This window comes from Pezoporus occidentalis, unplaced genomic scaffold (genome assembly GCF_034315485.1).
Source record: "Pezoporus occidentalis ecotype Australia unplaced genomic scaffold, CSIRO_AGI_Poc_V1 ctg100, whole genome shotgun sequence".
In the NCBI taxonomy this organism is placed as follows: domain Eukaryota; kingdom Metazoa; phylum Chordata; class Aves; order Psittaciformes; family Psittacidae; genus Pezoporus; species Pezoporus occidentalis.
The window spans coordinates 1,934,769-1,961,787 of record NW_026912780.1 but is presented as its reverse complement, the minus strand read 5'-3'; the positions used below and the strand labels follow the sequence as shown (position 1 = coordinate 1,961,787).

The 27,019-nt window shown below is 39.0% G+C and overlaps 1 protein-coding gene across 1 annotated transcript in view; it reads left to right on the top strand.

Annotated features, from left to right (window-relative positions):
• The window catches only part of NELL2 (neural EGFL like 2), a 155,167-nt gene that overhangs the window by 120,735 nt on the left and 7,413 nt on the right, over positions 1-27,019 (top strand). Inside the window, exon 16 of the mRNA XM_062612647.1 lies at positions 17,004-17,144. Coding sequence (XP_062468631.1) covers positions 17,004-17,144 — 141 coding nt within the window. The remainder of the gene's footprint in view (positions 1-17,003; positions 17,145-27,019) is intronic.

Below are 27,019 nucleotides of genomic sequence, written 5' to 3'. Positions count from 1 at the left end.
CCCTTGGACTGCTTTTGATTATGCATGTGATCACATAGCAGAGTTTCACTACTACTAGTGTTTTGGTGTAGTTTTTGTTAACAGGTTGGTTGGAAGTATGTGGTATTTCTATGGATGTATGGCTGTAACTTGCATTTCCTAATAGTGAACTTTCCTTGGATATCACAGGAATCATGTCCACCTGTTCTTCAACAATCCATGGCAAGCTGCTGAAGATAAACTGGCACACAAAGCTGTCACCTTTGAAGGGAACTGTTGAGAAAAAGCCTAACTTACAGATTCTATGTTCATTCAGCCATATGTTATTACTAACAGTCAGCTTAATTAAATGGGTAACTGAATTTATGAAAAAAATAATGAGCACCAGCTATGTGAGATCACCCCCTCGTATCAGATCTCTTATCAGAAATAGCCAAAACTAATGAAAATGTACTAGTTGGCTCTTCTCTATTTATTCCCTCCTTTTTTTTTCCCCATGTGTGGAAAGCTCAAAGAAAAATAGTGTGGGTGTTGTGAGTACTTCATTGAGAAGGAAAATGGTGTTGATGTTTCTAAAACACATTTTTGTAACTTTGTGCTTAACATTTGTAGCTCAGATTACTGAAACACAACTCAGGCAAGTAATTTGGGCAAAAATTGTTATACACCAGATCTCTAGAGTTTTGTGCCACTTTCTATATAAGCTAAATAATTAACATGCGTGACTATTGGTCTTTTCAGCAAATCCAAATTAATTTGTTCATGTGCATTGACCATGGTAATAGCAGGCTTCAGATTATTGAAGACTATTATTATTCATGTGCCAAAGGAAGCTTGTGAAAGCCTTTTAATTCTGATACCCCAGTTATTAGGAAAATAACTTTACTGCTATTGGAATAGAAGGCTTTGCCAGAGTAGCCAGACAGCTTGTTAACTTTGCTGATTTTGCAAAACCAAAGTATTTTAGTACTTTTACCATCATAAGAGAACTGCTTCCATTTAAGCTCTTGATCCGTTGTGTTCAGCTAAAACAACCACAATCGGCTTGTGGCCAGGTAGGCTCTGAAGCTAAAGCTGTGACCCAAATGGCAGTTTAAACCCAGAGGGCACTGAACCGATTCTGTAAGAACTGGAATTACTTTTGGAAGAATTCTTAAAATTTCTTGGCTCCAGTCTACTGAAAACTCTCTGTAAGATGTGAAAGTATCAAAACTTTCCTAACAACTCAGGAATCTGGCTTTTGTCCGGTTTTATTTTCACAATGAAGACATAAATTATGGATAGTTGGATTGGGATGTGCAACAATTATACGAAGAGGCTCAAATTTGCAGTGCAAGGATGCAAGGTCCTGCACAAAGCTTCAATAGTTCATAGTCTAACAAGGGGAAGCCAGTTGCATGCTGAGGTAAATCAGAACAACACAGTAAATCCTTGAGTAGAAAGTATACAGGGTTAATCATGTTATGCTCTGAAATTCTTAAGTGGCTCATGGACCTTTTAATGGAGGAAGAGCAGGCAGCAAGAGCAAAGTGAAGCTAACTTGAAGGCGGCAGAGGCATGGACTGTCAAGAGCAACAGCTGTAGGAATGCCTAGGTATTGTCTTCCATAGTTCATTAGCTTTCATAACCCACCTGGCTTGCTTGGATCCTAGTGTCCTGAGAATTCAGGCTCCCATTTTTGGGGAGGCTCCCAGGTTTGAGACTTAGGACGTACTTCTGGCAGGAAATGTTTTCATTACATTAAAGGGCTGACTTCAATTCAAAGCAATAAGATGATGAGTTAATCTTTAGGGCCTGGATACAATTTTTACAAACCAATAGTATTTGAGCATGATTTGCAGTGTAAAACATTTTAGTAGGCCCCAGTATGTAGTAGGAACTCATCTCAAAGGCAGGTCTTTTGGAGTAACTCAAGTCTGGCATTTCAGTGTCAGTAATTTTCAAAGTTCATAGGCTATTCAAAACTTTTCCCTTGGTGCAAGCAAAAAAAGTCATCCAGGACAAAACCCAGAGAAGCTAGATTATGGCTTGTAAACTGTTGAGATCCAGCTTGCATGCTGGGCTGCATGCTGCTACAGCCCTGCAGCAGTGCTGAGGCTGGTATCAGGTCCTGGTGTAACCCAGAACACAGTGGTGGGAGGAAGAGAGTGAGGAAGATGCTGGAGCTGACATACCCAGCTTGTCGCTGGATTTTGGTGCCCTAGCCCTGGGGAACCACTGCCATTTCTCCTCCTTGAGTCCTTCCAAGTGTTCTCCATTTCCTTGGCAGGTGTCCTATAGAAATATGGGTATGTAGCATGTTGGGTTGGTAAGTCTGTCCTTTCCAGCTATAGCTGTATTGTAGATGGAGACAGAGTTCTCAGTATCCTGTTTAAACTTCTAAACTTTTAACAGTAAATATTGAATTGTACTTCCTGTTCTCAGGAGCTGAATCTCTGAAAGGAAAACATTTCTGAATTACTGCACTCGCCTTCATTTAATTAATATTTTCTCTGGTTTCTATTTCAGCAGAAAAAGATGGGACCTAGCTGCTAAAAATAATGTAATGATTTTGCTGAGGATGCTGAAACATCTTGCTTTATAACTTGTGTCTTTGTTATATAAAGTCACTGCCCAGCTTGCACAGACCTCATAAAGAGTGGTCTGTGTTACAGTCTTGGCCTTCTCAAAAATGGCTATTTTGCATGTCAGTTACTGATTTCAGAGGCAAGAACAGTGTTGCTTGAGCTGGCCTTGGTTTATTGAGATAAAGCCAGTAACTAGTATGTTTAGTGATGCCACCTCTTATTCTGTTATTCCATTTTAAATGCTGTCTTGCTGCAGGAAAAACAGAATTGTAGAATCATGGGCAAACTTATGGGAAGCATCCTATATTATCAATTTCTATGTATTCTTTAAGCATAACAGCTAATTCTACATAAAAAGACTAATATGTCACTATGATAATTTTTCAATTGATACAGAACCCTAATAATGAATTTTGAAATACATAATTTGTATTTTGCAGTCCTATCACTGAACTACGACTATGCAATGTGAAACAAGCGTCTTTCCATAGAATTTTTTTGGTGGCTTGAGGAGAAGTTAGCAGGATATGACTGTATGAGTTATTTCCTTACAAAGCCATACCAGTATATCTGATTGCTAGAATCCGTGCACTGCTTCCAGTTGCAAAATTTTTTACTGTTTTCAAAATATAAGGTGGCTTTTGAGATTTGAATAAGCACTAGTATGGAATAGGTTAAAATCCACACAGTAATTTGCATGGTCAACTTACTGTAATTTTCCTGGTGCCCAGAGTGAAAGCTATCATATTTTGCCTTCTGAGCTACTATAGGCAAAGAGTACCTAACAGCAGTGATTCACATACTGGTCCCCACTGTGCCCCAGTGAACAATCTAATTCAGTACCTTGATGGTGCCTCCAAGTCCCTTCAGTACTTGGAAAGCATATCTATTCTTTTTTATTTCTTTTTCTGGCTTGCCTCAATTTTAAATAAATAGTTTTTGAGAACAGTAATGCTAGAAATTTGGTCCTCTGCACTGCTTACATGCTTCTGCATTGTTTTGTTTGGTTAATACAGTTTTCCGATGTACTGCTTAGGGCACAGTGTATTGCATCTGCTTCTTACTGGTGATTAATAGGGGGAAATAGCCTCAGTAAGAGAGACTGTTCCAGGCAGACAGGCCTAATTTATACTGTCAAACCTGAAATTCCTGGAAAGTCTCAGGAAAAGTTTGTTTGGCAGCTCTAGATCAGAGAATGCAAAGTAGCTTTTGGTTCCTGTGTTTTTGTTTATGTGTTCCTGTTGATACGCTTTACATAAAATCATGAGGTTAGGAGCTGTCATCTTCACAGCTTCTGTTCTGGTCAGAAGCTTTGCTCATATGATCCATCTGGTGAAAGAGAGGAGGAGAAAAAGGAGTCAAATTATGGTCTTGAATTCATGCTTTTTCAGCTCCCCAAGTCTAAGTGTTGTGGTTTAAATCCAACTGGTAACTCAGAACCACGCAGCCACTAGCACTCCCCCCCCCACTCCAGGCAGAACAGGGAGGAGAAATGAAAGAATGTAACTCCCACAGGTTGGGATAAGAACAGTCCGGTAACTAAGGTATAATACAAATCACTACTGCTACCACCAATAATAATAATAATAAGGGAAATAACAAGGGGAGAGAATATAAAACTAAAAAGGGAAGGGAAAAAAAACCAAAACCAATAAATGCAAGTGATGTAGTCCTGTCTCTGCTTCCTCCCAGCTTCTTGTGCCCCTTCTCGCTGGCAGAGCATAAGACTGAAAAGTCCATGATTGGAGTAGGTATTACTTAGCAACAGCTAAAACATCAGTGTGTTATCAGTGTTGCTCTCAGGCTAAAGTCAAAACCACAGCACTGCACCTGCTGCTAGGAAGAAGAAAAATAACTGTTACAGCTGAACCCTGGACACTGAGTGAGGTGTGTGGGGATTTTTTGTATACCTCACAGCTTGAAGCTGTATGGGTATTACTGAAAAACTGATACTGAAAGTCCTGTCGGGTTCTGCTGATGAAATGGTTTATATTACTTAGTTATGGTCTTTGGTAGTCAGCCAAAGGTATTTTATTAAATATATAAAGTATTATTGGGTTTCAACCACTTTTCTTCAATTCAGAATTAGTGGTCATCTTATTTGCCATACTTCTCATCTGTTTTGGTTTCTAAACAAATGTGATAAACAGCAACTGTTTTCCCAACTGATCTACCTCTCATTCTTTCATTTCACTAAAACTGGCCCTTGTATTCAACTGATAAAAATTGATATAGTTCTCATCATATACACAGCTATGGACTTTTGATGAGTTTCCTTCGCATTTGATCTAGTTTCTCTTGTTTATTTCTACTAGGGAATGCTAAGAACAAGTTGTAATGAGTCATTCTAAAATACCCATTTGTGCTGATGCAAAAATGATTCTTTACCATTGGTGGTCAGGACTATTTCGATATCTTTGACCAATCCTAAGGAATAAAAGGACCACAAGGCAAGCTGTTGTAATGCTCACTCTTACACATATTTCTGAAGTCAGGCCTTGGGTGAGCAGGAATTCCATGAAGTTTGAGTCTAGCTGAAGTAACTGTAACGTGCAATGTGTTCATAGCTTTTTTTTAGAAATCATCTGCCTCCCCCATATCTAATTAGTAGTATAGGTGAAGAGCTTTCCAGTCCAACATCTGTAAAAGTAAACCAACTTGCTACTAGTGCTTGTACTGTTAGAAATAATAGGCACACAGTGGTTTGAAAAAAGTCAAGATAGGATTGATGGCAAAAGAGGCTTTAGACCCAGGAAAGATCTCAAGTGTGATGCACTTGAAAGTGCATCATCTATTGTGCATCAAGATATTTAAATGGATTAATGAATGATATGTTGGCTTCGCCCAAGTCTAAAATCACTGTAAAGCGTTTAATATAACGTCTTAAGGAACAATGAACAATAAAGAGGCAAATACTGCAATCTCCACTTTTTAAATTGGGCTTCAGTTGTGCTTATGAACATAGGCAGAAACAAACACTGTCAGAAGCTAACTCAAGGCAAAGATTTTAACTCTTCTGACCGTACCTCTCTTAACTGCCATTTCCTTTGATGCCAAAGTCCTCTGGAGGTAGGAGAGAGAGCAGTGTGTGGAATGCATGATGCAGCAGCAGCTTTGCTCCCAGGGACTGTAGGTGGCAAAGGGCATGTCCTGCACTCTGTCTAAAACAAATATGCTCAAAGAAAGAGGTGAAGGTTGAAGGAAGGGGACAATTTATCCAGATGCAAGATGAAAGCTCATGAATGAACAGGAGGAGCAACACAGATTTGATGAGGGTCTTACTCAGCTGGCAAAGCTGTTAACTACAAACCTTATGTAGAGTCTGCGGAGTAATCTGGTAGGAAATAGGTTACAACTGCAGGTTGTCCAGGCTGCCACCACATGTGTGGTATGTTGACCCTGGCTGGATGCGAGGTCCCCATGAAAGCCACTCTATCACTGCCCTTCTCAGCTGGACAAGGGAGAGAAAACATAACAAAAGTCTCATGGGTGGAGAGACAGAGAGGGAAGGATCACTCAGCATTTACTGTCATGGGTAAAACACAATCAGTTTGGGAAATTAGTTTAATTTATTACCAATTAAATCAGAGTAGGGTAATGAGAACTAAAAACTAAATTTTAAAACACTTTCTCCCCACCATTGCCTTCTTCCCAGGCCCATCTTTACTTCTGATTTTTCTGCCTCCTCTTCCTCAGTGGCACAGGGGGAAGGGGAATGGGGGTTGTGTTCAATTCATCCCATGCTGTCGCTGCCGCTCCTTATTCCTCAGGAGAGGACTTCTCACACTCTTGCCCTGCTCCAGCGTGGGGTCTGTCAGGAAGTTCCTTCATGAACTTCTCCAACGTCAGTCCTTCCCACAGGCTGCAGTTCTTCATGAACTGCTCCAGCATGGGGCCCTTCCATGGGGTGCAGCCCTTCAGGAACAGACTGCACCAGTGCGGGTCGCCCATGGAGTCACAAGTCCTGCAGCAAACCTGCTCCAGCGTGGACTCCTCTCTCCATGGGTCCACAGTCCTGCCAGCAAACTTCAGCTAATTATGCCCAGGTAATAGCCAAGACTTCATATGATTGACAGTCTAAGAAACTGTAGTAGGGAGGTGTTCAGCTAACCCCTGGACAACGAGCCATTCCTGCAAGGAATGCTCTATTTTAACAATGCTCTAAGTGTTAATTCAGCCTACAGAAAAACAGACATTTACAACTAGGACATGGGAGCAAACATGGCGTATATGACATAGGTAAGCTGTTTGTAAGTAAGATTCTGAAATTCAGTGTGCTGATATAAAAAAACAGTTTCTTGCTCCTCTCTTTAAATATTTTCTCTGAATATGTATAATAATATGAAGTTAATTACATCTTTCAGATATCCATAAAAATTAAAGATCCTTACAGTGCAGTAGAACTACACAGGAGACTATTAAAAAGCAGCAGTTGTGGTCTACATTGTGAGATCTGTTTGAAACGATTAGAGACATAAATTACTATCAGTGAGTTTCCTTGTGACCTCTGTGTTCTGTCTGTGCTGCCAAATAAAGTACTAGAGAAAGGCCAAGGGGTGCAGCCTCCATCTCTACAGCTTAATGCTCTTCTCACCTCTCCCCAGAAGATGTTGGTCTCTTCTCTAGTTCCTGATTCCCAGTGTGTTACTGTTCCACAAACCATGCCTTGGCATCATCACTTGGGGTATTTGCCAAGTCAGCATTGTTACCTAAATTTCTTTACCCATAGTTGTTTATGTACAAAAAATAGGACCTGGTAGAAGCATTTCCTCCCTACTTTACAGATGTGGAAGTCAAAACACATGGGGAAAGTTGAATAGGTGACAGGGTTTGCATAAGAAGTCAGTGGCAGGAGTCCCCATAAGATACAGGCCATCTAACTTCTGCTCACCTTGCTCCTCTGTTCAATATGTCAATAGCTGAGAGAAGACATGGAGTTTATATTTTTTCTGAGTGGGAAGGGCAGTCAGTTCATAAAACCTGAGAAGATGCTTTTCGTTTGAATTTCAAAAAGGCCGTATTCTAAAATGGCTAGCTCATTAAATTGCAGAAAAAGTTTAAAAGTTGTCTATGGGATCTGCAGCAAGTCAAGTGGAAAGCCAGGGTCCTGCGAATGGGATGAGTTTTGCTTGGCTGCAAGTGTCTGGAAGGGAGGTGACTCTAATCCCGTTATCACCTGAATTTTTCTCAGATATGGTAAAAAAAGCTCAAAAATGAGCACTGAGACAAGGGCTGGTGACTTCAGAAGCCTGGGATGTTTTACTTTGCTTTATATTTTAATTTATATTTATTCACAAACTAAATATTTGACAGAAATTACGGAAAAAAATTTCCATATTGATTTTGATGAACATTCTGGATTTAGGCATGAATCCTACTCACCTCGTCTTTTCTGTTTGGTTGATTAAGATGCTTTGCTACTTCAACATTCTGCATCTTCTTTCATTTTTCTTGCCTGACACAGTTTCTCACTTCTTTCCTCCTTCAGAGTCCCTGTCAGTTTTAAACAACAAAAGATTTTTTTCTCTGCTGAAGAGCCGTATACTAGTACTTATCTTTTTCTCTTTGTATTTTCTTCAGCTTGTTGCAAAGTCACATCCTATACTTAGCAGCTTAAAAATAAAAACAAAAACACAAAAAAGAAACCAGGGAAAAGAGAAAGCTACAAAAAGGCTTTGAGGAGACAGGATTTTTTTTTTTTTTTGTTAAAATCATCAAAATGCATCCACTACTTGAGTGTTATTTGCTATGGGAAAGAACTTCCTTTGCTAAACATGAAAACTAAAATTTCAATTAGGTTCTTAAAATACAGTGGGCTATAAATAGAATGTGAATAGTGCAGTTGGGCAGCATTATAATAGAATTTCCTTCAGTTATATAGGGGAGATAGAGATGACCTTCATCACTCACTGTAAGCTCTCTCTTTTATGAATTGCGAACTGTTCAACTATTAGTGGAATTAAAATCTATAACACTGCCAATCATAGCTCCATGTCCCTATGGAGTCCTTCCTTTTGCTGTCAGCATGCAGGAGTCTGCAGTCTCTGCAGATATATGCCAATGATATGTTTATAGCCCAAGCAAAGGAACAGTGTTTTTTTCATGTTCTGTGCTTCAGCAGTTTGGTACAATCTCTACATGATTTTACGCTTCAGGAGCAGCAGTGTAAATTAATGGTCACTGGTCTATGGGCCGAGAGTCATGGTAAGAAGCCACTGTATGAAAATATGGGGAAGAATATTTTAAACTTCAGCATGTATATAATATGCATTGAGGTGCTTTGTGGGTGTTTCTGGTTGTTTTCCTTAAATGGCTTCTGAACTAAATCCTTAGAAATTTGCTGTAGTTGATACCAGAGCTGATCTGAAGCAGCTTTTTGCAAAGCTGAACCCAAACTAAGCTGAGAATGTGCTAGTTGCATCACTGATTCATATATGTAGAAAACATAATTCATGGTTACAACCGACTTGACTCTTACTTGAGAAAACTCAAGATCTTTGGTCAGTATAAGGCAAGTAAAGCCTTCCTTCCCAACCATGAGAAAAGAGAGAACAGCTGGCCAAACTGGCTCTTCTCTTTTCAGACAAATTTGTTCTCTTTTGTTTAGGACTTGGCTATTCTTACAGAGACCTTTAGTGAGTAGCACTAGTTAGTCCTATTTTTCTAACATGTGCAAATGGAGCTATGTAATTTTAAACAGTAGTAAGTATCTAAAATGGATTTGTTAGTGTATTTCAAGGTATAAAATTTCTTTTGCTATCTGGAAGAAAATCATTACTTCTTTATCAACATAGGAGTAACAGGGAAACAGAAGCATGTGTTACAATTAGGATGAGGCACTGTACTGAGAATGATGAGCAAAGTGAAAGCAAAACCACATCTTTGTCAATGACTAGAAATACAGGCCCAATACATCTCAATTATTCTTTCAAATAGGGATTGGTACAATGGTTTTGACAAAATCTGGTTGAAAATTATATTCTATTTTTTAACACTGTTCATGGATGCGCCTAGATCACCATGGCTAATTAGATGTTCTGAATTACCGTCTTCAACTGTTACAAATACCACATCCTTTGATGATATTGGGTGTGTAATGAGAGACTGTCATAGTTTCAGTTATAGATGGGGCCTGTGATTGATCAATTTTTGACAACAAAGAATTATTAACAGGGCTGCATGGTGAAGCAGTCAGTGGAAAATTCCTTTTCATAACGTTTTTATCTAATTTTGGAGTGCCGCTACTGCCACACATGAAATAACAACACGACTGAATTTCTTTTTGCTGGCATTTAGCAGGACCTATGGGGGTGTGAAGAAATCAATGGGGGATCAGGAGTCTGGAAAATTACATACTTGAGGAATTAATGAACTATAATTCTGTATTACATCCTCAATCACATTCTGCTTCCTTTTCATTAATAGAACTAAATTGGTTTTCCATGGACAGGGTACTTTAAAAATTGCAATCATGGTCTTGCTAGGATTAAAAAAAAAAAAAAGAGAAGCCTGTTTTAACAATAGTTATTTTTTCATGCCAGCTGACAGTTGGAAATTTTTAGCAAAGAGCATATTTCCAGCACTGACTCAACCTGTTGAAGCGATTTTTAACACGACATTTATAGCCCCAGCTCTGGTTTCCTGCAGTTTGAGCCAGATTATGGTTAAAGGGTGACTCAGCCAGAATTTCTACTGGATCTATTTAGACATAGAAACAGCAGCTCCAAAGGCATTTAAAATATATTTTTTTCCCAACACAGGCCTAATTAATTATCCAGGAGAGTAGGGAGGGGAAAGACTATGGTCTTCACTCCTCTCTGAAGGGTCTATCTAAGGTAACTGATGTTTCTAATTGCTGTGTAGAGGAAGTCCTTTTGCTCACAGAACCGTGTTATGCTAGGGTAAAACTGTGGGTGACTCTTCTCTTTGCTGTGCTCCACATACCAGCTGTAGTCTGGGCCTTCATGATTTAAGCTTGTAACTGAATGAAACGTTGGGATGCAGACGCACTTAAAATCAAGGATATTCTATAGTTAAAAGGGGACTTTGATGAGAGAACCTGTACAGTGAAAAGCATGTCCCAGTACTCACAATATAATACCATATTTTTGAAGAGTTACTGGGAGCTGAACAAATCATAGTGAGATTGTAAACAAAATCAGGCTCTAGGACTTTTATTGACCAAGGAAGAAAGTTCCTTTGGGAATTGGCGACAGCGTCTAGAAAAAAGGAGCTGATCAGAATTTATAAAGCAGATTTAAAGGACATTCCAAACAACTTCAGTTCTCTGGCATAACTGATATCTTTCTGGATCATTTCAGCCGTCTCAGCTTCTGTATTCTTGGTTTTGTTATTTTGCTGTATGATATTTATATACATGTGCTATATGCAAATGTAGTGGGATTGAAATCCCAAAAGCTGATACTCTGTATTAGCAACAAGATAGCTCCAGCATATTGAGCTAGTTTCAGGCTCTTACATACCTGTTTTTGCATAAGATCACAAATCAAAGACCTGATTGAACAGCAGGGTCTTTTCAAGTATCATCACATTAGAAATGTGCTGTCACATGGAAACCAACACAAACACTTTTGTTAAATGTGAGAGATGGGACTCTAGAACTTGCAGTAGAGATAATGAACCCTTTTCAAAGCCACTCCAGAAAATTGAGTTTTGACAGCAGATACATTATACAGTACAGTGAACTTTCATTTTGTCCTACTGAATAAGGCCTTTTCCCCATTGCATATGTAGTTAGTAAAATCAGGTAACCCAGACATCATCTTAATCCTACTGGGCATTATCTGAGCATAAGTCTGAATAGTTAGGACAAGGTCTTTTATATCCAAGCCAGACATAACATCCTTGAAAACATGACATTTGCAAAGACATTCAGTCTGACTGTTCCAGATGTACCCATGAAAAAAGCACGTTTATCTTTTTAAACAGCCTCAGTCTCCTAAGCACTTCTTCAATGATCTACTTCTATTTTTTTTTTCTTTAAGTGTTTGCCCTTTATTTATACTGTAGATAGGGCTGTGATGTAGGTGGCTTTGGAGGTTAGCGTTAGGCTGGAAAGGCTGTTGCCTTTGAAATGAGATCTAAAATTTAGCGAGTAGTGATTGAATATTATGGAGGTTGCTGGCTGCTCATTAATCTTTATAACTCTATCCAGTGATAATAACCCAATTAGCACTGGGACAGACTATTGCATTTGGGAGTCTGCATTAATTGGCAGTCTTAGCTGAATGCCGTGTATTATACTGTCCCAGAAAAACTTCCATGATGGAAATAATTAAACTCTAAGCATTCACAGCTGCCAGTCTGTGGTGTTGCCTTCTTGACAGGAAAGGGCTACTGGGCCTTTGGTTTGTATTGGCCTGGATCAAGCAGTTTATGAAAGAAAGGAGCTCTGTGTCTCTGTAACTTTGTGCTTGATAGTGGCATACAGCCTTTTCTGAGAGGGGGATTTAATGCTTAATATTTCAGTCATGAAGTGAGTAATGTAAAATGATAGAACACACACCCCCTCTTTTCCCCCACGCCATGGTTATTTGTTGAGTGCAGCTTGACCACATTAGAGAGAGCCTGGTCCTATTGCTGGATGAAAGAGTGCTGCTATCTTTCAAATTGGCAATTTTATACCACTTTCAATCTTCAAAAGCTCTTATAATACAGAAATTCTTTAATAATATTCATCTGACAGCTGGCTTTCCTTTTTTCTTACTGTACCAGTGGATAATTTGCTAATGATCTTATTTTACTCTTCAGGGAGCAGACTTTTCTCAGTCTCCCCAAGAGCAAGGGGTATAATAGCTAAAACTGTTGCCACAGTTCAGGTAATGAATGATTCTGAGGTATAAAGAAGGTGATTTGGAAGAGCAAGATAGTTTCATGGCAAGGTGAGCTAAGTGTATACAGTACTTACTTTCAAAGTGCCTGTGACTGTGTGTCTGTTAGATGGGGCTTCAGGTAGCAAAAAAGTTTTATTCTGGTGGGAAATGAGTAGCAAAATATGGAAATAAGCAGGTTGACTGATTTCAGTGTAAATAAAATGCACAGGAGAAAACCTGAATATTTGAAAATCAAATCATGTGTGACATAACTGTGTAATAATCGGTTGTTTTGCAGCAGTAAGGAATGTACAGTATTGCCATGCATCCATGAATTACATAGGGTAAATAGAGTCCCCATGTTCCTGGTGTTTTGTGGGCTCACCGGTTTCATGGGGCCAGGGGGGGATGTTCTCCAGACACAGTGTTTCAAGCACCAAAATCACAAATCATCTGCCATGCAGATGCCATAGGGTGGAAGCACAGCCAGAGCAGGCGGTGCTGAAGTGCTTCGGTGCAGTTCTGTAGCTGCTTTCCACCTTGGGGTGAAGGTTCCTGCCAGTGGCTGTCTTGGTATTACTTTCTGTTCCAAAGCTGGAGACTCATATCAGTGTTTCCGATTTGCCATGTGCAGTTGTGCTCTTTAGGTGAAAGGGAAAGAGAAAAATAGAAAAAAATGCCACATCCATGTTTTTTTTTCTTCTCCCCTACTTTGTCACAGCTTCTTATAGCCAGTTAATGAGCAGAACTTGCATACTTAGAATGTGTTTTGTCTATTTCATTAAAAATGTCATCACCTGCTACTGAAAAATATATTTCCCTTCTTTTCTTGTACTTAAACTTTTTTCATAAGTGAAAATATAAAGTAACATCCTTCTGTAGAGTAATATTTTGTTTTTCATGCCTTTCTAGTACAGCATCAAACAGGACTTCATTAGTGCTGTTAATATTCCATATAGCCCACTGATATACCATAGCCACTAGCCAAGCTAAACTTCAATCAGTTTTCCTTCTTTTGTCAGCTCACACCTCTTACTGAGCAGCTGCAAGATGATTCATCAGAGAAGGTTTCACCATAGGACAGAGAAAAATTATTTCTGGCTGCTTTTCCCATACTCATAAGATAATTTCAGTTGTAGATACTTTTGCAGCACTTCCTGAGCCATGCTATGCCCATTTGAAAATAGAAATCCTTTTATCCAAATGTCAAGAAAATTTTCCATGAAATCAGTGCTTTGGCTCTGCAAGACATTTCTGCTGGGCTTTCCTGTTTAACAATGTTGCAGCAGTTACATTTTGTCCTATTACAGAGCAAGGCTGTGCTAGAATTAATAATCGGCATTAGCTGGGAGATTTAAAACAGAATTCTGTGCGTAAGGAGCATCTGTCTATATTCTGAAACCCACTAGCACATGCTATAAATTGCCGCTTGCCTAAAATGTAGGTGGTGATGGGAATTGTTTTGGATTTCTTTTGTTTGCTGCAAAATCATGTGAGGAGAAATGGGTTATTCAGCATCAATGCCGCAATGGTTCCAATGCAGTGCTTTCAGGCAAACTATCTGCCAAGTATAGTGTGTTTCTTCAAGACCAGCAGCATGCTTCCACCCATGCTTGTTATGGTAGGCTTTCTTGTATAACTCCACTCAACTTTGCGTGCAGCCATAACAAAACCAGAAGAATATATTTCTTTGTTTATTGGCATCTGTAAAAGCATTTCATCCCAAGTAATATTTCTTGTGATCTAGGTTTGTCAGCTAGTTTGCAAATAAATGCAAGAAAAGCCTCTTTTGTTGTCAGTTTACCGATACTGATGTGAAATTCAAGGCTTGTTTTCCCTGAATAATCAGTATGGGAGTTCATCAGAACACATTCAGCCTGTGCCTGCAATACTGCGCTTATAATTAAAAGGCTTACAGATTCAGAAACATTCTGAAGAGAGGAACACAGGCTTTAATTCATATCTGTTACTTTGACCACTCTTTTCTTCACCAATAAATGCATTCCACTTTCCCATGGAAGAAGTCTGTGCCATCCAGTGTCTTAATGCATGTTATTAAGTAGGCTGTATGGAGATTCATATCAAGTCTGAACGACAGCTCTTCCCTTTCAACCTCTGAGTTTACATGCTTCATTGATTTTCTGGACTTGTATCTTTGGCAAACTTAACAAGCTACCTTGTGCTGACCAGGTGATCCCAAGCATTTAGCACGGTCACCTAGATTCTGTTCTGCCAGGCAAGCTGTCTCCCAGGCAGCATATTCCCTAGTGGTAAGGGAACACCTGGATCTTAGTCCTACCTTCTTCTCCCATCCTTTTTCTTAAGTAATTTGCGAATAGCAGTAGATAAAGCACAGACTGCAAACCAACCTTTTCTCACTACAGTAACATAATTTTCATTGATCTTCCTCTGATCTCTCAAGCACCTCTGAGGTCCCACTGGCTCCTGGCTGCTCACAAGAAAAAGGCCAGAGTTTATACTGATTTAGAGAAAGACACACTGAACAGCAGAAGGTTTGTAAAGGTTTGGCATTTCTCAGTCCTGCAGCAGGACTACTTAGATGATTATCCTGGAATTCACAGTGGAGTTGAAAATTCTCTGTTTTCAACCAGTAGGGATGACTTAATTTGCAGTACAGAAAGTGGGAAAATATATGGTTGGTGCAATATTCCAGCAGGAGTAGTAGCAAATTTCATCATCGAGAATATTGGTAGTGTAGACCAGGTGCACCTACTTAGAGATGCTGTTGATATAAAATTAGACTGAGATGTAATGATCAAATTTTCTAATGAAATTTCATCAAGTATCTGTAAAGCTTTTAGGAACCAATACACTCATGAAATGGTTGTACAGTTATTCCAAAGAAATTCCAGGGAGATGGTATTTGGCATGTAAACAAAATACCCAGAGCCCATACCACCTACCCCCGACATGTATACGAAAAATGCAACTCAAAACCAAATGTGGGTGACTGAGTGATACCTTATAGATGTGTGTAGGTGTCCCCCACATAGCTAATAATTTTCTTACCATCAAATGTGGATAAAAGTGGTTATGATGGATAAAGAAGGCTTCAGTGTTTTTTCGTTTAAATTTGTGTTTGAATAGGCTTCATAAGGGACTGGAGTGAGTATACCTTTATCTATGCAGACATTAGTATCCTCGGAAAAGGGTTTTGTTACCTTATTGCAGCTCACAAATTATTTTCTTAGCCAGTTTACACTTTCTCTCACAAAAATAACAGATGACATAAATGGGAGCTAACAAGTACTGTGGGCAGAATTTTGACATACTTTACATATATCTCAGTAGTCACATCACACCTCCCTCTCCTTCATATCTGCTTCCCGGAGGATATTAGATCAACTGCTGAGGTACTTTTAAGAGTTTGAGGCTTAATTTGTTCTTAGCTTCAAAGTTTCCACTTGTTTTCAAAGATTCAACCTTTTAAAGAAGGGTTATATCCCTACTTTGGACAGAACGGCCAGTACACTGAGGGTTTATTCATTATTCAGACTCATGGTGGGATGGTTTAGAGCTTGTTGTTTCTGAAGGCAGTTTGCATGTGTTGTGGATCCCTCTGTGCTAGTTTTATAAGCACCTCTTGGTCAGCTCGCTGCTCAAGTAGGTATGCTACCACTGGTATAAAACAAAATGACAGTGAGATGAATCTGGTAAAGGAGGACACAGTTTTATTCCTGTTTGACTCCATTACTCCTCACATTCCCTAACTTTTAAAAACACTCATACTCATACCTGTTCCTTAACATGGCTTACTGCATAATTGAAGCCACTGGAAATGAACATGTCCCAGAGTTCTCTGCATCTCTGCTAAGTCCATAAATTCAGGTGTCCGCAGGATGTGCTTTGGTGGATTTTGGATCTAGGAAGTGCATCCAGAAATCCATTCTATGGTGAATTATTACTGTAAAGTTTAGTCAGTGGAAGTCGATATTTGAAAAAAACACCACACATCCCAAAAGAATTATTAAGAGGAGGAGTATTATTAAGAAGAGGAGTCTTGTATGTAATCTTCAGGGTCTAAGCATTTGTTTGGAATCCCAGCTCTTCTCTTAGATAGTAAAAGAAGAGACTGCAGTCAGTTATGCTGAGAGTCAGAGGCACTGGTGTAGGTCAACAGGAACTCCACAAGAGAAGAAAGCCCTACTAATCTAAAGTTGGTGTCACCAAAAACATAAGGACGGACCAGCGTGTTTAATGTTGTGATATGCCCTTAGAAGCGATGTTTGTTTATCAGGCTGCGCTGCCTGCACCTCTCAGAGGGTTAACATCTTGTTATTTGAACTGGGATCCAATTCCTTTCTTCACACTGTGGGCAATTTTCACAGATGTCAGATTACCTATGATGTGTTGTGACAAAATGAGTTGCTAATATGTAAACAGTAAATGGGGATTAGCAGAACCTCCACTGTTGGCAGGGCCTACACTATTAGCCAAGTTTTTTATGGAAATGATTCAAAACCTTACTGCAAATAATTCTGGAAATTCAAGCGTTGGTATTCTGTGAAACCCAGAAATACCAGAGACATTGTTCTTCCATCAGGTGAATATAGCAATTTCCTCTGTGTGAATTTTCTCTTTTTTTGTTGTTCTTATTAAACAGACATTGATGAATGCTCAGATGGCTTTGTTCAGTGTGACAGTCGTGCTAACTGCATTAACCTGCCTGGTTGGTACCACTGTGAATGCAGAGACGGCTACCATGACAATGGGATGTTTTCACCAAGTGGAGAATCCTGTGAAGGTCAGTATCTAAAGTTGGGGTATTGTTATGACTCGCATTACAGTAATGTCTAGTATCTCTGACGGTGCTGGTCAAATATTGTCTTGGACATTGTATCAGTGGAAGTTAAACCTTGACCCAAAGCAATATTAGTCTAAATAAGCATCGTAACAAAAAGCAAAAGAATATGAAGTGTGAGTATTCCTAACACACAGGTGGAGCATTAGTGGCCATTTCTATGATTGGCTAAGATAACATGTGAAGTCAGGCATGGTGCTTAAAATGCAGTTTCTCTGGCCCTGCATCTGCTTCTGTGCATGACCCTTGTGATTTCCCATGGGCTGATACGACTCATTGTAATCTGCCACTCCACAGTAACCTGTTTATATGTCAGATTCTTTATATGTAGAAATGGGCCTCGATCCAGACCTCAGTTCTTCCACTTCATTTGTGTACATTAGAATAGTCTGTGATGAAAATATTTTGCATTGCAAAGAATGTTTATGAAGCCCTTACACCCCCTCCCTCCCATGTTAATAACTGTGGTGCTCTTCCTGTGCATAAGCTAACTGCTTGTAGAAGCTTGCAGTTTGAAGAGCAACCTTGCAGACTGGGAAGCTCAGTGGACTTAGGTCTGAGGCAATAAATTGCTCTTAAATGAGAACAAACCATTCTGTTTTGCCATGGACTAAGGGCAGAATGTGGCACTTTTCTCCCCTCTGTCTCTCAGTGCTGAAATATTCAGTGCTCACACAGTGTAATCTTTCCTACCTTGCTGTTCAAACTCACGTTGGTGGGCTGCATCAGTCCCAAAGGGAAGGCAATTGAATTAATTTCACTAAGGCAGACACACAGACAGTTCTCTGGGAGTGAGATGACCTTTTCAGTATCCCCATCATCAATACTTTATTTCAACACATTTTCACCACAGCTGAAAGCCTGTATTCTCAGGAGGAATCAGCAATTTGAGTCAGCCACTGCTTTCATAAGTCAAGCTTTCTTTGTCAAGAACTAACCAAATGTCACTGTTCGCTGGCCAGGTGTTAGGCAAGAACGTGCAAACAAGAAGTTGCGATCCCTCTGATTATAACGTTGCCATTCTGTCACTTGCAGCACAGGTAACAGTCTACCCAGGCATTTATGGAAATATCCTCAATACCCCAAGTTCTGTCTATAGTATCAATATAACATTTGTCTTGTTAGTTGAAGATAATGGTTTGGCACACGCTATCTCAAGAGATACACGTGATACAAAGTGACTCTGTTGAGATGTGTGCAAACAGGTAACAATTAGGCAGCAATTTCTAAGCAAATGGAAAGCCAAGGAAAAATAAATGTTGGGATTGCTATGTGTATGCAGAAGTGGCAATTATTAGAATGTTTTGACCTTTTCGACAAAGCACCAACAGCTCTTTATTAAACATACACCGAGGATAATAAGTAATTAGAATTAAATCACAGATGCCAGGAAACTATACGCATTGCTGATAACCCTAGTCACTAACAGCAGAGTACTTTCAATCTGATTGATTGCAGCTCCAAAGTTTGGAATGTGTAGCAACTTGAGACGGGGAGGAAGGTTAGATAGTTTATTAGTTTTACTACATCACTTTTTATTGGATTGAAGCCTGGGACATTGTGTCTCAGACACAAAATAAAACCTTAAAAGGTATAAAGATACAGCCTAAAATAGGTTGCAGTAAGGAAGGTTGAACTTCCAGTAGCAGAGCATAGCAGCACAAAAGCAGTCGGCTATTCTGCTGTCAGACTTTTCCACTGTGAGAGATTCCTCTGCTGGATTTAAAGACATAGAAAATTGGTTTTCTTTTGTCACTTCTTTAGTATCCCCAGTTAGACCTGATCAGATTGAGCTGTTTTGAATGGTCTTTTAGATACTCACTGTAATGGGGGAGCAGCTTTCAGGCTATACTAATCTCAGATTTCAAATCTTGGTACTGTATGAGCCTCTTGGTATACCCAGGACCAGTGTCCTCTTGAAGCTTTTGCATCATGCAAGTGCTACAGCTTGCACATCTGTAGAAGGAGCAGTGCAAAACTGCACAGAAGAGAAGCTTGATTTCTTGGTGGAACAAAAAAGTTAAATCTTAGGAGGATTACTAAATGTTCTTCGAGGGCTCGTCCCTTTAGCTTTCTGAGAAGACTACTTCAAAGTATTGTTAAGAGTGCATAATAGGCTTGTCTTTGACTCATCTTTTTAAAGGCTTGCTTTGAAGAAAGTTCCCTCCTTTAGTGATGAAAACCTTTAAAAGCCAAGGAAGTGTGGGTTCAAATCTTTTCTTTCTTGACTTTTCTATATGGTCTGCCTCAAATCCTTTTCTGTTTGTGTCCCCTGGACATGTGCTGATAGTACTACAGAGAGCAATTCTGTGATCAGTGTTAGTCAGCTTCTTGTTTTCTAGAGCAAAGCATCCAATTTTAAAAATTCAGGTGGAAACACCTCTGTTAAGATCACAGAGGCACAGGAGCATTTCCTTAGAAACCTCATTTTAACAATACCAAAACTGCACCTACCTCTTTTGCAGAAAATGGTCCCATTAGGACATTGTACTAAATATTCCTTCCTAGAGGTGGACTCCTTGGTAGCATTAGACTTTGCCAGTGCTTAATAATGAAATAATAGTTGCTGAATTGCCTGTTTCACGCATATATTGACCTTGGCTACTGCTGCTTCTTTGCCACATCTGAGAATACTGAGTATTTTGACTAATGTACTTGAATGCAAAAATTCATAATCCCATTTTATTGTACCTACAGGCAATGGAAGACCTAGAGATTCCTTTGCTGGGTTTTGCTTCACATTGTACACCTGGGTAGACCTGTGGTCTCTATAACAGTTACCAAGAGGAATGATGGGAAATGCAGTACTTGCTGCCTTTCCCTTGGAAATAGAATTGCATTACACATCCTCGTATTTCCAGAAAAGTGGTGAAGATCAGCCACTTAGTCTTTCATAATTGCATGGCTTTGGGAAGTCTTAAATTTTATACATATATAAATATAACATTCAGCATGTTATATTACCTGGTACCTTCCTCTTTGCTCCCTGCAGCTTTTCTTTATAGTTTCTTTACACGATCTTATTGGTGCTCTGAAGGTTGTCTCTCATGTGCCATTCCATAAGAGAGGGCTAAGCTAAGATAGTAGATACTGCAGCCTCATGCTTCATTGTGTTAAAAACCTGGAACCTCTGAGGGCAAAATCCTAAAATAAGAATGTTCAGGCCCAGTTAATATTTGCTCTGCTGCTGTGTAAGATCCCGATTCCTTTAAATTTGTCCCTTTTAATGTCTAAAAGCTTCCAAAATCAGTTGAAGGGAGGCTCTATTGGTTTGTATCAGAATAGTGAAGGTTATACCTCATCATCTGTTGGTGGACATTTTGCATACTTCCGCATTTGAAGAATAGTTCATCTAATTAATGCAGCGCCTTAGGACTTACCAAGAGTATCTGGGGGATACCAGCTGTTGTTGGTACAGAATATGAGATCAACATACAGTCACTCTCAGCAGGTAGCACATTCCTTAATTGAGACAGGTGCAAATGAAAGGTTTGGAAAGCATCAATCCAGAATGCCCAGTTCAAATTGGATCTTTTTACTTGTAAGGGTTAACTCACAGTTTAGGATTTCTGGTCTGAAATGACTTGTTATGCTTTTCTTCTGCTGTCTTGCATCCAGAAGTAGAATCGCTTCCTTCTCTGTGTGATAGAACAGGCTGCCTGACAATACAGAGTGCTGGGGCTTTACCTGAGCAATGTTTTCCACAAGATGGAGGTCTATTACAAGCCTCAGTGTCCTCCACAGCCTTTATGAATGAACGAAGTCCAAAATAGTCACTTCAGCATCCATGGCTCTGGATCCGGAAAGCAGAGGAATTTCAGACTGTCAGGATATCTGAATTTATGTCACGGAACATCCAGTATTTTAACTAGTGCATGAAATTTCTTGTGGTTGGAAAACCGCTGTCAGTTCATAGTCCTACACTTAGATCTTTCTGTGGTGTTGGCAATGTTTAACAGAATCTTTGTTATTGACAGCACTTAAGGAGACAGGAAATAATCACTATTCCAGCAGGAAATCTTACTAGCTCTCAAAAGCTCAATCAAAATCCTTTTGCTTTTATTCATGATCATAAAAGGTCAACAAATAAATTAACTTTTTTGTTTTCCATCCATCCCAAACAGGGTGATAGGCATTAAGGCTTCATTATTGAGTTTGGGAACCCAACTTAAGCATCGCCAAACAGAAGACACATACAGAGTCACATTAGTATTTAAATATTCTGGAGCATGGGCAGAATACAAAGTTGGCAGAGTTTCTCCTCTTTTATAAGAGAACTAATAAACCAGAAACTCGACCACTATATTTTGTAAGGTAGCAATTGGAACACATTTGTTGTATCAGGAAACTATGTTTCTGTGAAGCTGGTGTTACTGCTGTCTGAAGTCTCAGCTCTTCATCTTCCACATCTGTTAAGCACTCTGACAGTTGGCTTGCATGATGTCATAAATAAATTATTCTCTCCTTGAAGAATAATTACACCAGTCAATAGATTTACTTAGGACAGAAAAGAACAGAAACCAAGCTTTCTGCTCAGACTATCTTGGGTTCACTGTCAATTTCACTCCTTCCTTCTTTGCCTGAAGCAAAAAGTACTCAGATATCCTGATGTTGTCACCTTCCTGAGCTAATGATTCGGAGCTAAGGTAACTGGGAAACTTCAGTTGCTTCAAAGGAATATTCCACCCTCCCAGCCTGTCTCTTCCAGCAGCATATTTCTCAGTGATGCAGCTGTTCGTCTCTTCTTTACACAGATGACACTCTAACTGATACCAGAATGATTCTGGTAGAAAATAATGTCTGAGGGAAACCTTTTTGGGCTTTATTTGAACATCCTGAATGTAAGTCTGGATAGCTCATCAGAGGAGGGAAAATTGCAGCTTTCCATCAGCTATATTAGAATGGATCTTTGAGCTCTTTGTCACTTCCTAGCAAGGCGTACACAGGTTTTGTTTTCTTTTTTTCTAATTGTGCCTTGTTCATGTTCCTTGTGAGTTATTACAAGGTTTCTTGTCTGTTGCTATCAATGTTGTATTTGTGGGGTTTTATTCCCAAAACATTATTGAGCTGTCATTTTAATAGAGATATCCACAGTAGCTCTAAGATCTCTATCCAGAACAGATCTAAAAGACTGATTTGATTTTTTGAATGGGTATTTCCCCATGCACCTTACAATTGAATCTTATCTGACATATGGTTTAGTCAGTCAGTATAATGAAATGCTTCTATATTTCACTGTCAATTTTTTTGTTTTAATACTTTCTTATCAACAGTCTTTTTCATCCCACTGTTCGTCCATTCCCTCAGATCTCTATGTATATTTGGCAGTACACATTCTGACACAGATTCTTGGGGAACTTCCCTGGGATAGCTCCCCATTGTGACAACCTGACCATTTGTGGCTGCCTTTTATTACTTACTAATTAACCTGTGAGTCAACAACCTGTTTTACTCCATTGTACGTAATCCCTTTAAGAGCATGTATTATGCAAGGGAGTGCATGAAGTTTTTGGATAAAAGTATTACAGTATATGAAATGTATCCCCCCTTTAATATATTAAATATATATTTGTATTTTTTATTTAATTTATTTTTATGTAGTATACATTTACTCTGAACCTACAATGTAGTCTTGTTAAACAATCTTCTTTCATTCTGAAAACATTCTCCTTTTGGTTGATAGTTTTAATACATCTTTAAACTTCATCATTTTAACATAATACCCTCTTTGAAACTAAGCACCACAGAGATTCCTTTTTGCAGCCATTTGAATTTCTTTGAGGATGTTGAACTTGCATACGCTGTGGTTGCTGCTGGTCACCAACACAGAGTAGTTGCTCAGCAGAGACATTTTGAATCAGAGCCCTCGCACTGCACAGGGCCAAGCCAAATGGTGCTTTGCTCCTTTGGGATTCTTTGATTGTCTGTTCCAAGAAACACTCAGTAAATCTGTTAAATACAGCCTTGGGTCACAACCTGGTGGGGCAATTGAAATTCCCAATTTTATGGAGTTTTCTGCCTTTGCAGTCTCTCAGATACTGCAAATAGAATTTAGTCATTCCAGGCACTGTCACCATTTTTTATGGCTTTAGTGCCCAATATTTTTCCTGTGTAGGCATGAAATTACTTGAGATGCAATTAACTCTTAGCTTTCTGTAATATGTATCACTGCTTCCTCATCGCATGGCACTCATTGCGACATTAAGTTTGATCCAGGGATCATGGTAAGAAAAGGAAAATCCTTAAAATATGTGCCGGATGATATCTGCAGTAATTTTTAGTGTAGGTTAGATAAATAAGTCCTGATCCTCAATTTAGCACTAGATAACTGGTTACATTTTGTTTCTGTTGCTTTCTGAGGCAAACCTCCAAGTCTTTTGAGACTTAATGTTCTCATGTCATAACATTCAAGCTGCTTGATTCCTAAGCAGTGTGTTGCAAATAGCCTGAAGTTAATTATTTGTTGGGGTTTTTGTTGTGCTTTTTAAAGAAAAAAAAAAACAACACAAAAAAAACCACAAAAAAAACAACAAGCCCCCCCCCCCCCCCCCCCAAACTCCCAAACAAATATGAGAGTGATAACATGCCTCTGTGGCTGGATATATGGGAAATATGCAGCCTGTAATCCAAGGGGCTAGTGTACCCCTATCCATATGGTTATGGAAATTGGAGAGCTATCAGTAAGTTAATTCACCATCCATTACAAATACAAAGTAAAAAAGCTGAGCAAAGTTTTGCTTGGTATGCATGATTTGTGTGCATGTTCTTTGCAGATAATGCCCGAAGTTTGATGTGGATAAATAGTGCAGATGAGAATTTGGTGCAAGCAAATTCTGTGTTTCTCTTGTTGCATTATAAACACACTGCTGTTTCTGGTTAGGTTAGCTTCAAAATGTAAATAGCTCCTGCTTTGACCAGGGATATTTAAATTGCCCTATCCAGAACATTTATGTTCATGGCTCAAACAATTGAAAATTTAGATTGGATATAAGGAAGAAGTTCTTTCCTGTGAGGGTGGTGAAGCACTGGAATGGGCTGCCCAGGGAGGTTGTGAATGCTCCATCCCTGGCGGTGTTCAAGGCCAGGTTGGACGAAGCCTTGGGTGATATGGTTTAGTGGGAGGTGCCCCTGCCCGTGGCAGGGGGGATGGAACTTGATGATCTTGACGTCCTTTCCAACCCTAACTATTCTATGATTCTATGAAAAAAACAAGGTTGGGATTTTTCGTGAGCTGTTGAATAAACTCAGCAATTATTTTCTGTAACAGTGCACTAACCACTACCATGTTGGAAAACGAACCCCAGAAGCCTTTTTCTCATGGGAAAATTGTGAAATGCTCTTGTACATAAATGCCAAATGCAGACTTTGTGTTTATAGGGTCACCATTTGTTGCTTAAAGGAAACTGGTCTTATTTACATGACAGCTGAACTTTGTCCAAGTATGGCTGCTTTCAGTTAAGTGGCCAGGTTGTTGAGAAGTGATGTATTACTCCTTTATGACACAGACTGTGTGAAAGCTTCATACAAAAGAGTGTTTTAAACAAATGAATGCAAATATAGGGAAGTAATTTATTAAAAATTACTTCAGTGATAGCCAAGAATCCTGCTGTAAATTTGAATCATTATATTTAAATAGGATTTGTTTGTTCTCTATACTGCATAACTAAAACCAGTTAGACAGAGTATATGAAGATCTTAGTTTTAAATTGGTAGATTGTATTGCTTTCAGTATGGACTTAAGAGAAGATGAAGGAGAGAGCAGCTTGTCCATTCCTCTGCACTGACCAGACCAGCACCACTCAGACCATTCCTGTTAGCTTCTTGTCTAAAAGCCTTCAAGGCTGGAGATTGGACAGCCTCCACAGGGCTGTCTGTTCCACTAACTAGGTGTCCTTACAGTTTGCATGGGTTTCCCTGCCTGATGTGCCTATGACATTTCAGCTGTTCAGGTCCATGCAAACAGCCACACCAAATTAGGTTCCTGATCCCAGTTATCTTCTGCCCTGTTGGGACAGTGGCTGACTCCAAATGCTTCAGAGTTTTAACGAGGCAGAAGATGTGGAGATCTGAGATGATTTGCCTGTTCTGGGTTATCTCATATGTAAATAAGGACACCATAGACCCTAATGAATGAAATGTAATCTCTTACAAAATCTTGCAATTAGCAATGCAATTTAGCATCGCAGATTGAATATTCTTGCTAGCCTTGTAGGGTCTTGGCTTTGCAATTGTTTTTCCCCTCTTAACATTCTGTGGCAGTGAGTGTCATAGTTTGTTTATGCATTGTATGAAAAGCTATTTCCTTTTATCAGGCTTAAATTTGTTGTCTTTCAGTTTCATTCACTGTCCCCTATCTTCTGCATTTGGCAATGTGAAGAACAAAAGCTCTCAACATGTCTCCTCTGGAGTATTCATTATTTTTTTGGTTATATCCCTTCTTGCTAATGTTCTTTTAGAGATGAACAATCCATTTCTTTTCAGTTCTTCTCAAATGACATTTTCCTCATCCTTCCCATAAGCCCTAGTAATTTTGCAATATGTTTTTTTTTGAGATGGTGCTACCGTTACTGCACGCAGTGTTTGAAGGAAACCTACAATGCTGCTTATTTATACCCTGGAATTCTAATAATTTCCCTGCTGTTTTTCATCCCAATTCATATTCATGTTAATGACTTGTTTACTTTTTTTTTTTAACTGCAGCCACACTTGGAATTGAAATGATAATTGAGTTGTTTTGCTTTAAACTGAATGTGCTTGAAGTGAATTGGAGGTTTCACTTCCATTATTGAACCCAAAGCTGAGTGGTTTATTATATTTTCATGGTGAAAGATACATGCAAGACCATATTGCTTATTTTGTCTTGTGCTGATCTGTTGGACATTTAAATATCACAGTGCTACTTTTTAATGAACTCTAATTAAAAGCTTGTGCCAGACTGTTGTGAAATTGTATTTAGAGTTGAACTCAGTGTATCAATATTTACAGTCACCATAGATCTAGTATTTTCTAGTATTTTCCATGTTTTATCGCCTATAACTGTTTACTTCATGCCCTTTCAAAGCTCTTTTCCCAGATGACTTTTCTCCATATGGACAGTTGAAAACACTAAATAAAGACTATCCAAGTAGAAGGCAGTGTTTGCTGCTAGTTTGCCCTTGCAAAATAATCGTGCAAGGGCACAATTGATGAATTAGGCCTTTAAAGGTACTCTTGAATTCTTTGAGATATGATGGTTTTGAAGTCATTTACTTGTATTCACTGGAGACATTCTTTTTTTTTCTTTATTTTTTGTGCTAGACACAAGGGCTATAGATGTCACTGCAAGTTGAATAATTGAAATATTCTAGTTTGCGCACCCTGATAAATGATGCAACTTAAAGCATGGTGTGCTAGTTTAAATGAGCTTACAGGTCAGACGTCACCTTTCACATTAACTTCTCAGCAAGTGAACTCAAAGGTACCAGCCAAAGCCAGCAAAAGGTTTTGAAAAGAAAATTCTGCAGCTTTTCTTGTTGCACTAAACATGTCTCATGAATGTTTAGGGAGCTAAGAATTATTTTTGTTCTTATGTTGCCTGTGATTTCTTCATTCTAACTACCTTACCTAATGGCTTTCACTTAGAAAGGTGTACAGGAAAACTCAAAAGTTGATGTGACTCGAATATTTTTTTGTGAACTTGTAAGTTATTTCTCCCTGTTCTGGTGAAGTGCAAATTAATTTTCCACTGAAGACTTAATGGCCAAGAATCATTTATATTGAGCGCTGCAAGAACATTTTTGTTAATTGAATGTGGTCTAAGAGCATTACATGGTGTGTTT